The 12868-nt window shown below is 48.2% G+C and overlaps 1 protein-coding gene across 1 annotated transcript in view; it reads right to left on the bottom strand.

Moving 5' to 3' along the window:
• The window catches only part of ABCG8 (ATP-binding cassette, sub-family G (WHITE), member 8), a 34592-nt gene extending 21952 nt beyond the window's left edge, over positions 1 to 12640 (bottom strand). The window contains exons 1-3 of the mRNA XM_011978200.1: positions 12578 to 12640; positions 6881 to 6982; positions 5193 to 5349 (exon numbers count right to left, since the gene is read on the bottom strand). Coding sequence (XP_011833590.1) covers positions 5193 to 5349; positions 6881 to 6982; positions 12578 to 12640 — 322 coding nt within the window. The remainder of the gene's footprint in view (positions 1 to 5192; positions 5350 to 6880; positions 6983 to 12577) is intronic.
• Between the last annotated feature and the right edge of the window lie 228 nt (positions 12641 to 12868).

Genomic DNA, 12868 nt, shown 5'->3' with positions numbered 1-12868 from the left:
TGCAATCTCTGCCTCCCGAGTTCAAGCAATTCTCCCTGCCTCAGCCTCCTGAGGCGTCTGCCATCATGCCTGGCTAATTTTTGTATTTTTAGTAGAGATGGGGTTTCACCACGTTGGTCAGGCTGGTCTTGAACTCCTGACCTCAAGTGATCCACCAGCCTTGGCCTCTCAAAGTGCACCAGTGGTATTTTTAATTCTCTTTTTTTAAAAAAAGATTCACCTAACTGAGGGTGGAAGATGGGAGGAGAGAGAGGAGCAGGAAAAATCCCTTGGATACTAAGCTTAGTACCTGGGTGATTAAGTAATCTATACAACAAAACCCCATTATACTAGTTTACCTATATAACAAACCTACTTGTGTATCCCCAAACCTAAAAAAACGGTTAAAAAAAGATTCATTGCACTCGAGTTAACACCACCCTCTTCCGAATGATGTACTAATTATTATTGATTTGAGAAAGTCAGCATCAGATTGGATCTAGTTTCCAAAGGCTTTCGATGAGGCTCTTTCTGTGACAGCTGTTTAAGATGTGAGTGTGGATTGGGCTCAGGCTCCGAACATCTTTCTACCGTGGAGCTAGGAATGAGCTCTTTCCACTCACCCAGATGGAGTGTTTTCTGCTTGTTTGCGTGTTTGTTTTGGAGACGGGGTCTCACTCTGTGGCCCAGACTGGAGTGTGGTGGTGTGATCTCAGCTCACCGCAGCCTCTGCCATGCCAGTTCAAGACATTCCCCTGCCTCAGCCTCCCAACTGGGAATACAGGCTCCTGCCACCACACCCGGCTAATTTTTGTGTTTTTAGCAGAGACAGGGTTTCACCATGTTGGCCAGGCTGGTCTCGAACCTTGGCCTCAGGCGATCTGCCTGCCTCGGCCTCCCAAAGTTCTGGGATTACAGACGTGAGCCACCGTGCCTGGCCCCAGACAGAGTTTTGATTTCCTTACTGGAGAGCAAGTTTTCCAAGTTGTGTTCAAACAGACTTGTCACATGTTGAGCCAATACATATGTGACAAGTCCTTCCTGCCACACACTATGTGCTTCTTGCAGGAAGCCCCACAGCACCCAGTGCAAACCTCAAAAACCAAGAAGCTTCCCCACATGATCTCTCTGGTTACTGTGCAGAGGATCTCAGGGTAGAAGGGGCCTGTGCGCTACCTCTGGGTGTACCTCATTTAAGATCCCTGAGAACATAAGTGGAGCAAAATAGCCAGGAGAGAAACCTGGGAGAGAAGCTTCAGAGCCAGGCTCCAGGGGCACCGGGGACTTCACCAACATTCACAGGGACCACGGGTTCCCACTCAGAAAGCAGGAAGTCCACGTCTTCTGAGCAAAACTTTGTGAGAGCAGTGGGGAGCCTTTCCAATGGAGGATGCCTGTGGTATCTGGGGAGACTCTTTATATGGTATGGCTCACCCAAATCTCATCCAAAACTGTAATCCCCGCTTGTCGAGGGAGGGACCTCGTGGGAGGTGATTGGATCATGAAGGCAGATTTCCCCCATGCTGTTCTCATGATAGTGAGTGAATTCTTATGAGATCTGATGTTTTAAAAGTGTTTGGCAGTTCCTCCCCTCACTCTCCTCTCCTGCCACCATGTAAAATGTGCCTTGCTTCCCCTTTGCCTTCCACCGTGATTGTAAGTTTCCTGAGGCCTCCCCAGTCATGAGGAACTGTGAGTCAATTAAACCTGTTTTCTTTATAAGTTACCCAGTCTCAGGTAGTTCTTTAGAGCAGAGTGAAAACGGACTAACACACCCTGTATGAACTAAGACAAAACACCCACTGGCATTCAAGACCCTTACTGAATGGCTGGAATCTCCGAATCAGTAAACTCATCAATTGGAAACCACTTTTGGCATTGCTGAATCGATAAAAGAAACTAAAATGCCTAGGGCTGTTTTCTTTTCTTTTGTTTTGTTCTTTCTTTTTTTCTTTTTTGAGATAGTATTTTGCTCTTGCTGCCCAGGCTGGAATGCAATGGCACAATCTCAGCTCACTGCAACCTCCACCTCCCAGGTTCAAGCAATTCTCCCACCTCAGCCTCCCGAGTAGCTGGGATTACAGGCATGTGCCACCACACCCAGCTAATTTTTTTTTTTTTTTTTCCAGTAGAGACAGGGTTTTACCATATTGGCCAGGCTGGTCTCAAACTCCTGACCTCAGGTGATCCACCTGCCTCAGCCTCCCAAAGTGCTGGGATTACAGGCATGAGCCACCATGCCCAGTCAGGCTGTTTTCTTTATATTTAAAAAATTATGGCCAGCGTTCTTTTGTGTGTGTGTTGGGCAGGTGGAGGAGGGGATGGCAGTAAAAGTCACAGGAAGTGTAGTTGCTGAACCTTTCTAATAAATCATTTTAACAATTTCAGTTGTTCAGTTAAACTAAATTTGGCCTGAGACTGCCTGCATACTTTGAGTTCCCACAGAGCAAACTGCAAGCAAACTTAATATGTAAACAAACTGCAACTTATCTTAGCAGGATATTCCCTTAAGACAGAGATTGGCTGAGACAAGTTGCTGAGTCTCAGCCAATCATGGCAGCCAAGCATCAGCCAATCACAATCACCGCCTCAACCTACCGACTGATGAGATCCTGTCCATACCCAACACCTGATCACATCACCCTCAAATAAATAAGGTGAACACCCAACTGTAACCAATCAGCTATTTCTGTAGAGCACTTGCTTTTTCTGTCTACAAATATCACCTGACCAAATTGCTTGGGGGAGCTCTCTGAACTGGTCCTGTTTTTGAGTGCTGCCAGATTCATTAATCACTATTTGCTCAAATAACTCTACTGTTTATTTGTCTAAAGTTTTTGTTGTTGTTGTTGTTTTGTTTTCTGTTTTACACAGGCAAGTAAACCTGAAGTCAAACAACACTGAATCTATAGTTAAACAACCAGGAGCTGCTGGATGCAGCGGCTCACGCCTGTAATCCCAGCACTTTGGGAGGCCAAGGCAAGCGGATCACCTGAGGCCAGGAGTTGGAGATCAGCCTGGCCACCATGGCGAAACCACATCTCTACAAATAATACAAAAGCAATTAGCCAGGCATAGTGGCACCCACCTGTAATCCCAGCTACTCAGGAGGCTGAGACATGAGAATCATTTGAACCCAGGAGGCAGGGGTTGCAGTGAGCTGAGATCACATACTGCACTCCAGCCTAGGTGACAAAGCGAGACTCTCAGAAAAACAAAACAAAACAAAACCAATTAAAAAACAAAAACAAAAAACCAGAAGACTATTCAATGTAATTTATTCATTCCTTTCTAAGAGATGGGATCTTGCTCTGTTGCCCAGGCTGGAATGCAGTGACACAATCATAGCTCACTTCAGTTTTGAACTCCTGGCTCAAGCACTCCTCCTGAGTAGCTGGGATTACAGGGGCGTGGCACGCTGCCCAGCTAATTTTTTAAATTAAAAAAATATATATTTTATTGAGGGAGTCTCCTCCCTATGTTGCTCAGGCTAGTCTTGAACTCCTGGCCTCAAGCAGTCCTCCTGCCTCAACCTCCCAAATATTCAATATAATTCTTGCTCTGCTTTTCTGAACTTTCCTCAACCACAAATTAGGGATACTGACAGCTAGAGGGTTGTATGTGCGAAGTATTAACCATGATATGACCCTAAGTAAAGACCCATGTGTCCCCTAGATGCTGGATTCAGGAAGAGAAAGTAGATACCACAAGAAACACTACTAGATGTTATAAATAAACATACAATAGTAGGCCCATGAGGGATCCTCTTTTTTCTTTTTCTTTTCCTTTTTTTTTGAGACGGAGTCTCACTCTGTTGCCCAGGCTGGAGTGCAGTGGCACGATCTCGGCTCACTGCAAGCTCTGCCTCCGGGGTTCACGCCATTCTCCTGCCTCAGCCTCCTGAGTAGCTGGGACTACAGGCGCCTGCCACCATGCCTGGCCAATTTTTTTTGTATTTTTAGTAGAGACGGGGTTTCACCGTGTTAGCCAGGATGGTCTCGATCTCCTGACCTCGTGATCCACCTGCCTTGGCCTCCCAAAGTGCTGGGATTACAGGCGTGAGCCACCGCGCCCGGCTGGGATCTACTTTTTTCTTATTTAGGTCAGGATTGCAGGGACAGGGACAAAGTGAGAGGAACTTCATGACTGTGATGCTGTTTCAGTTACAAAGTGCATTTATACATAAGATTTCGTTTGATCTTTGGTTATACAGTAAACAGAACTTATCTACCAGACGGGTGTAAAAGTTTGGAGCGGATGTTTAAAAAATTGAGTAATCTCTACCTCTGGAAATGATTAATTAAAAGATATAAAATTCTCTCTCTAACATTATGTAAGTGTATCCCAAGGAGAAATGCGTTGATCCGAGAATCATGAAACCAAAGTTCTAGTTCTAGCTCTGCATTAAATATGTGTCCTTACGAGAATCCCTCAATTTCTCTGGATTTGAGGCTCCTCATCTGTCAAATGGAGGGAAGTGTGTGTGTGTGTGTGTGTGTGTGTGTGTGTGTGTGTGTGTGTGTGTGTGTTTGCGCGCGCGTGATCCCGCGCAAGAGAATACTCTAGACACACTGAGGAGTAGGGAGTTTGAACACCTTCCTCTGAAAATGCTTCCAAACTGGTAGGGGAAAGAAAGGTGGAACATAATGAGAATGAACTCTGTTCCCCAAGCCCCCTTTCAGCTCAGACATTCTCTCATTTTAAAACTGGCTGTGGAAATGACAATTTGAGGCACTCCAAGAACGTGGCTCTTTGCAGACGAGTGAAGGTTGTGCTAAGTAAGACGCTGGAGAGGCTGAGAGGTGAGAGTGTGGCAGGGGCTTTTGGCCATAATCAGAATGTGATTGCGGAGGAACAACCTGAACCAATGCCCCTCGTGGCTGGAGGAGTCTGAAAAGAACACCACATGCTGAAGCTGTTTGCTGATCTTTCAGTCCAGGTGTCAGCCAAAGTCAGATGCTCTGGCCACAGCCCCGGGTGGACAAGAGGCACACTCATGACTCTTAACAATAGCACCTACCCACAAAAGCCAGCAAATGGAGGAGCCAGGATTTGAGCCGAGGTCTGTCTGACCCAGAACCTGTGCTCTCAACCATTCTGCTGTATTATTCTACTAGTCAGCAAAGAGCTCCACAAGAAGCATCCATTTGTCCAAAGGACCATTCTGCATCCCAGGAGAGAAACCATTGCCCAGCGATTTGCCTTTCCGGTACCTGAGCTCCCTATGATGGCCAGCATCTGCCCACTTCTGACTTTGAAGCTTAGGTTTTGGATGCCCAGCTCACAAGAATTCCGGCGGCTGGCAGATGTCCAGGGCATCTTGAACTGAGCCAGGTGCTCAAACCAAGGGACCTGAGAAGCCAGGTCCACCTGTGGGGAGACATCAGAAGGTTCCTTAGAGAGCTGAATGGTTCAGAGGGCTTCAGCAACTTCTGTTTAGCATCGTCGTTCCCCAGGTGGCCCCTCTCCACAGAGGATGTGTCCTCACCTACACACAATAGGCCCCAACCCAGGTTTTACCAAACACGGAAGCGGGATCCATGCTGAGAACCTGTAGCTGCTATTTCCAGGTCTGAAGATAAGAGGAATGAAAAGCATGTACAAGCCAGGCGTGGTGGCTCACGCCTGTAATCTCAGCGCTTTAGGAGGCTGAGGCAGGTGGATCACCTGAGGTCAGGAGTTCCAGACCAGCCTGGCCAACATGGTAAAACCCTGTCTCTACTAAAAATACAAAAATTAGCCGGGTGTGGTGGTGGGTGCCTGTAATCCCAGCTACTTGGGAGGTTGAGGCAGGAGAATCACTTGAATTTGGGAGGCAGAGATTGCAGTGAGCCAAGGTTGCGCCACTGCATCCCAGCCTGGGGCAACAGAGTGAGACTCTCAAAAAAAAAAAAAAGGAAAAAAGAAAGGCATGTGCAATAGTGGTACAGAAATAAAAATAAAACATGAAGCAAAATGTCTTTACTAATAATTTATCAAATGTTTACTATGTGCAAGACATTGTGTTAATCACTTAACATCCATCACCTTATTCAATCCTCATTGCAAACCTATAACACAGACACGATCAGAATCCTTGTTTTACAGATGAGGCTCAGAGCAGTTAAGTAACTTGCTCAAGGTCACACAGCTGGTAAGTGGCAGAGCAGAGAAAGGCTCATTGGCTTGTCCCAACTCACACCCACAGGAAGCCAGACTCAGGCCTCCGAAGTTCACCATCCCAGGCCCCACCATGTTCCATCTGGGTCCTTGGGAAGGTGAGGGAATATGGATCCTTGAATCTGACCAGGGGGTTCCTGGGTGCCTCTGAAAGGTCAGTGGTTGTCTTTGCACTCTGGATGTTTTAAAAGCTCCAGGGATAGTACATTTTACAAAAAAATAATAAATATATATATATACACACACACACACACACACACACACACACACATATATATATAAACTGATGAAATCTGAATAAAGTCTATAGTTAATAGCATTGTACATTTTAATTTCTTAGTGTTCATAATTATACTATGGGTATGCAAGATGTTAACATTCGGGGAAGCTGGACAATGGGTATATGGAAACACTGTATTATTTTTGCAATTTTTTCCAAAATCTAAAGTTATTTCAAAATATAGTTTAAAAAGAGTCCCAGAGACATTTTTCTATAGATTCACACATTTTGCTTTATGTTTATACAACAATTTCATTCTCTTTTCAAGCCTCTCAACCTCCAGCTCTGATATATGCCATTGATGACACCTATTGCACCTGACACATGAGGCATGAATGTGGACTGGACTCTGTCCTTGGGGGTGGAGGGCCTGTAAGGTGGGCCCACCCTTTTATTCCACCTGGGGAATTTCCTGGCTGTCCCTGCCTGCTCCTCTCCCCTTGAACCCAGGCGTGCCTCTACCTGGTAGTTGAGGTCTCTGACCTCCAGGGTGTTGGGCTGGCCACTGTAGGTGAAGTACAGGCTGTTGTCAGTTTCAGAGGAGAACAATCTATCCTGGAGGCCCTGTGGGAGACAGGACAGGTGAGGGGCTCCTTTGGAAGCCGCTGAGAACATAGGAGAAGACAAGGAGGAAACCGACAGGTGAGAGCAACTTCTTAGAGACGACGTAGTTGAAATCTCAAATTGGCAAGAGATGGGATTGCACAGGTGGAGCCTTGGCGCTTTGGGAAAATAGGGGCGCTGACAAGGGCCCATCTCCTCTTCCCTTCAGAGAGAGCTTCGGGGCTTCTCCTGGGGCACCTGCCCCAGAGAACCTCAACCTCAGGCTGGTGGAGCCTGAAGCCAAGCGGCTTACGGTAAAGAGACCCAGACTCTGGGCTGGAGAGAGTTCTATAAACAAACCTCTGTGCTCCGAGAAGATCTGACTGGAGCGGGCAGACCCTTTGCCTTTAACTTTCCCTGCAGCTGGCTTCATATCTCCTAATGCCAAACAGACATGACACATGCAGCATATGAGAGTGAAGTAGCTGTCGAGAGTTAATGCCCAATACTCATGAAGACACCACCCTGAGAAAAGTCCTAACCAACTTCTTAGTCCTCACTAACATCTGGCATACTTCTCCTCACATCTGATTTTGATGAGGAGTTCGTGCAACGAAGCAACTGAAAATGCTGCTGGGAGCTTTGAGAGGTAGTGCCTCTCATCGTCATCATCATGTTGTTGTTATTGTTGAAGTGGTGGTATATTTGAATGTACATTAAAAAATCAGCATTTCATGGTGTCAGCTGATACCTTTGAAAGGTATTAACCATCTGCAGACCTAAATTCCTCCTATTCTGACAATTCTATCATTTAAATCATTGAGGCCCAAACAAAGAAGCAACTAGGAAGTCCCCCACCATTTCTTTTTCTTTGGATTGGGTCTTGCTGTATCACCCAGGATGGAGTGCAGTGACACGATCAGAGCTCACTGCATCCTCGACCTCTCAGGCTCAAGCAATCCTCCCACCTCAGCCTCCTAAGCAGCTGGGACTACCGGCGTGCACCACCACACCCAGCTAATTTTTGTATTTTTCGTAGAGACAGGGTTTTGCCATGTTGGTCGCAAACTCCTGGGCTCAAGTGATCCACCCACCTCAGCCTCCCAAAGTGCTGTGATTACAGGCATGAATCACCTCGCCTGACGTCCATTTTTTACTGCATTCAATTTTTCTTACATTTCTGTCAGGCAGGAACAAGTACATTTTCATTAACAAGTTCCCACAGACTTTCCTCCTCAAGCTACCATTCTCACACTATACATTCCTTCAATCAACCACGCACCCAGCAAACACTTATGGAGAGTCCAGAACACCCTTCGGGCTTGGAATTTGGGATGTGACAATGAAAAGGCCGTTGAAAAGCTTAGATTTCGGCAGGTGAGACAGGTGATTAGGATGGAGCGACACAGATCGGGCAGAGAGGGAGGCTGGTGGGTTTATTTTCACTGTGTACACAACGCAAACACATGCTGTAGGTGAAAATAACATAAGTATGCTTTACGTGAAAATAACAAATGCCATACAGCAGTGTTCTTGTCAAAGTACCCCTGCAACGATGGGGGCCAGAAGTCCTTGGAAAGAACATTCCAGGTCAGTGGAGGCAGAGGGAAAGAAATTCGGTGACAGTATGATGCAGGCGTGCTGTGGGGAACCCCCAGAGTTCTGGGACAGCGTGAAAAACAGCAGACCAAAGTGACTTCCATTGCTTAATGTTTGAATTATCACCATAAAGACCCAAAATTATACAGAAAAAAATGGGAAAGACAAACACCTAATTCAGGAGAGGGGTTATCTCTGGGGAGCGGGAAGAGATGAAAGGAGAAAGGGGACACAGTAGGAGTGCAGGATCAGGCTTCAAAGCTTTTGGTAATTGGTGGCATGTACATGAGAGTTCTTTAAGCTGATTTGGGTATAATATTTCACAATATGTTGTCAAATTGAGAGAGCAAGCCAGTGAGTAGAACTCCAGAGTTCCGTTCCCACCTCAACCCCAGCTGCCAAAGCTCCAAAGCAGGAGGGAGGTTGGGGGAGAGGAGGTAAGAAGGTCTGTGACCCAAGCTCCTGGGGAGATTGAAAACAGCTCAGACAGATGCTGGACTCCTGGCAGATCAGCGCTTTGGCCTTGCCCCTCACTCGCCCTCTCCACCGTCACTGTACACATTGCTTCGTTGTCCCATTTTTGTTTGTTGTTGAATCATCAAAAAATCTTAGCCATTGCCAGCTGTGCGTGGTGGCTCATGCCTGTAATCCCAGCGCTTTGGGAGGCTGAGGCGGGCAGATCACCTGAGGCCAGGAGTTCAAGACCAGCCTGGCCAACACAGTGAAACCCTGTGTCTGCTAAAAATTAAAAAAAAAAAAATTAGCCAGGCATGGTGAAGCACCCCTATAGTCCCAGCTACCCTACTCGAGAGGCTGAGGCAGGAGAATTGCTTGAACTGGGCAGATGGAGGTGCAGGGAGCTGAGATCATGCCTCTGCACTCCAGCCTGGGCCACAGCGTGAGACTTTGTCAAAAAAAAAAAAAAAAAAAAAAAATCTTATCCATTGCTAAGAGACTCGTGGGCTAACATGCATCTTGCTGTTGTTTTTAAAACAAATATCTGCAGGAGGGACATTAGACAATGTAAATGAGCTGAGAAATTACTTCTGCTGGCCCAAACACCCCCAGGTCAGATTTAGGCATGGAGGAGGGGCTGAGGAAGGAAGGTCAGACATTTGGAGTCTGGAGCGATGTGTGGAGGTGACCTGCAGCCCAACTGGGTTCCGCTGTGCGGTACTTTGAGAAGGGGAGGGAGCTGACAGAAAGAGGAGGCAGAGCAGACACTGGATAAGAGGAAGGGGAAAGGTGCCTGGTTCCTTGTTCCAAGGCTCGCCCCAAGCCCCTTCACTGTGGGCTGGGAAGGCAGGTGTGGGCCAGCCCGGACTCCAACCACCACTGAGGGATTGTGCCTTCCAGGAGGCATAGGCAGCTCGTCTTTCGGAGGAAGAAAATTAGTGCCTGGGTTGGGGACGACCTCTGTTCCATTTTAAAATATTTTCCTTGGCTCCCAGGAAGGATTTGTTAGACTCTTCCTGAGGTTTTGACAAACTCTCTGTATTTTTCAAATACTTAAATATCTATTCGGCTGACATCTTAATCAGTACGCCTGTCAGAACATCACTTGAATTTCCGACAGGCGACACCCAAAAAAGCAAAAGCAGGTTTATTTGTAGGTAACCAGCTCTGCTCCTGCTGGGCTACATTGTAATTTCTCCCCATATTAACTTCTGATCGAATTCCTGAGTCAGATGCCTAGGCAAGAGGGAAACTCACAGCGTACATGTTTCTAGTTCTGAGATGAGGAGCCTGTGCCTCGCGGGGAGTGATGTACTGACGCTCGCGGCTGGAGGGTTGGCGAGGGGACACGCAGGACTTGTTTTTGGCTGAAGGAATTTTATCGAAACATTCAGCCTAGGTCACACACAGCTCCGCCTGCTGCAGGGTCTCTCTTGTCCTTCTCTGTTGCTTCTCCTGCCCATGGCATGAAGAGTGCGTGGGTTAAGGGCACTTACCACTCCAGGTGCCTAAGCTGCCAGAATTCTCTGTGCAAATGGCCCCAAGTCCATCCCCAGGGTCTGTGCACTTCCTCCCCGGCCCACCCTCCTGAGGACCTTTAGGCCAGAGAGGTATATATGTCTGTGCAGGGCAGGGCTGCAATGCAGGTAGGCAGGAGGGTGACCACCCAGGGTGTTGAGGGCCCCATGGAGTGGGATGGAGCTGAGGAGGGGGGCAGAAAAGGGGGACAGGTTGTGGCTTGGGCTAGAAGTGGTTCCCCCGTACCAGTGCATTCTACCCAAGACGCCTTAGAATTTCTCAGTTTACACCTGACCTTTCAGGTTGTGAGGAAGATATGTCGAGACAAGAGGATAGAAACTAGAGAACACACGCTGATGTTCCCACAAAAGCCGTCTGTCACCCTGTCTCACCCATCACTTCACTACTGAGACCAACCCGACAGCCATATGGGCAGAGGAGACACCAGTGGAGTCCCCAGCGTGGGTGGACACGTTTCTATGATGGAGTCTCATTGGGAAAAAGCAAAACTGGCCAGGAGCGCTGGCTCATACCTGTAATCTCAGCACTTTGGGAGGCTGAGGAGTGTGGGTATCTTTGACTGTTCTTATAGCTTGACTGATGACTTTTATATATCTAGACATAGGAAATGTGACCCTCATTCTCTTGTTCCAAGCCCCACACGTGTTAGGGGCAGACCCTCGCTCAGCACCTGGAGTGACAGGATTGGACAGAAGGGAAGCAGAAATGACAGGGCTGGAGTGCATTTCTGGTGCGGTCCTTGCATTTCTTTGCCTCTCAAGCTGTGGTGGCTGAATCGTCAGCCCTCCCAGGCAGAAAGTGTTCCCAAAGCCCTGCTAGCTTTCTATTCTATTCAGGCTTTAACCATTCCCCAAAGTGGTGGGCCCCACAGGGTATTCAGAGAGCAGAGCTGGTCAGGTGTGGTGGTTGCAGAACCGACTAGAAATGGTGGGCTCCTTGGGTCTGGCCGAGTCAAGTCCTGGAAACTCAAGGCCAGTCCAGATGGTTTTCCCCATTGGGTGTGGAGTCCTCAATCATGCTTATCTTTCTCTCCTCCCTCCTACCCACAACAGGCAAAGATGGAAAGGTGGGATGGGGTGAGGTGGTGGGAGTGGGGATCAGCTTCTTGCCTGTCTTCCAGTTTAGCCTCCTGCTTCAAATCCTGCCACACCCCGATTTCAGTCAAAGGCTATTTCTTGAGTAAACACTTCTCAGGTAAAATGAGGAAGGAAACGTACCTCCACCTCCTGCCACCTGGCTGCTTCTACTCCTTCCAGCTTTCTCCCAGACCTTACGATTGCCTGCTAGAGCCACACATGCTGATGTTCCCACAAAAGCTGTCTGTCACCCTGTCTCACCCATCACTTACTACTGAGACCAACCTGACAGCCACATGGGCAGAGGAGACACCAGTGGAGTCCCCGGCATGTGTGGGCACGTTTCTGTAATGGAGTCTCATTTGGAAAAAGCAAAACTGGCCAGGTAAGCGGCTCATGCCTGTAATCCCAGCACTTTGGGAGGCTGCGGAGGGTGGGTAACCTGAGGTCAGGAGTTTGAGCCTGACCAACATGGTGAAACCCTGTCTCTACTGAAAAATACAAAATTTGCCCGGTGTGGTGGCAGGTGCCTGTAATTCCAGCTACTTGGGAGGCTGAGGCAGGAGAATCACTTGAACCCGGGAGGCAGAGCTTGCAGTGAGCCGAGATCGTGCCACTGCTCTCCAGCCTGGGCAACAGAGCAAGACTCTGTCTCAAAAAAAAAAAAAAGTAGAAAGAAACAGTGAAATTGTCCCACATCACACATAAGGACATGATTTCCCTAAAGGAGCGTTTCTTAGGGCAGGAAGTGACCTCAGAGGCCTCTGGGACCCTGAATCTGTTCCCCTCAGCCCTTTGCCATGCAGGAAACAGTCCTGTGGCCATGTCCTCACACTGCTTGCTGTCCGGGTGGTGCTAAGACAGAAGGCTCCTGAGGGAAGAGAGAAAGGTTCGATTTCTCCTGCCCGCCCGCCGGGCCTGGGCTGACTCCCCATTGCTCACTCACCGAGGCATCCTGGGCAGCGGTCCCTTTCGGCAGCCCTCTCTCCTCTGCCACCTTCCCAGCCATGGGGCCCACAGGTCTGTGCCCCTGGGCTGCAGCTCTCTTAGACCCAGCTGCTGCCTGCCAGGGCCAGTGTCTTCACTCTGTTTCCTGGAGCCTCCTGCCCTGGGCCCGTCTCTCCCAGCATTCCTCTCTGGCAAGCCCACCTACAAACATGTGTGTGTTCTGCCCACTGTCAAGATAAGGACGCGCTGGCTAAAGGTACATCAGATAATGGTCTCCGTGGCCAAGTCC

The sequence above is a fragment of the Mandrillus leucophaeus genome, unplaced genomic scaffold (genome assembly GCF_000951045.1).
Source record: "Mandrillus leucophaeus isolate KB7577 unplaced genomic scaffold, Mleu.le_1.0 Scaffold190, whole genome shotgun sequence".
Taxonomy (NCBI): domain Eukaryota; kingdom Metazoa; phylum Chordata; class Mammalia; order Primates; family Cercopithecidae; genus Mandrillus; species Mandrillus leucophaeus.
The sequence above is the reverse complement of the archived record's forward strand: the minus strand, read 5'-3'. Positions and strand labels throughout refer to the sequence as shown.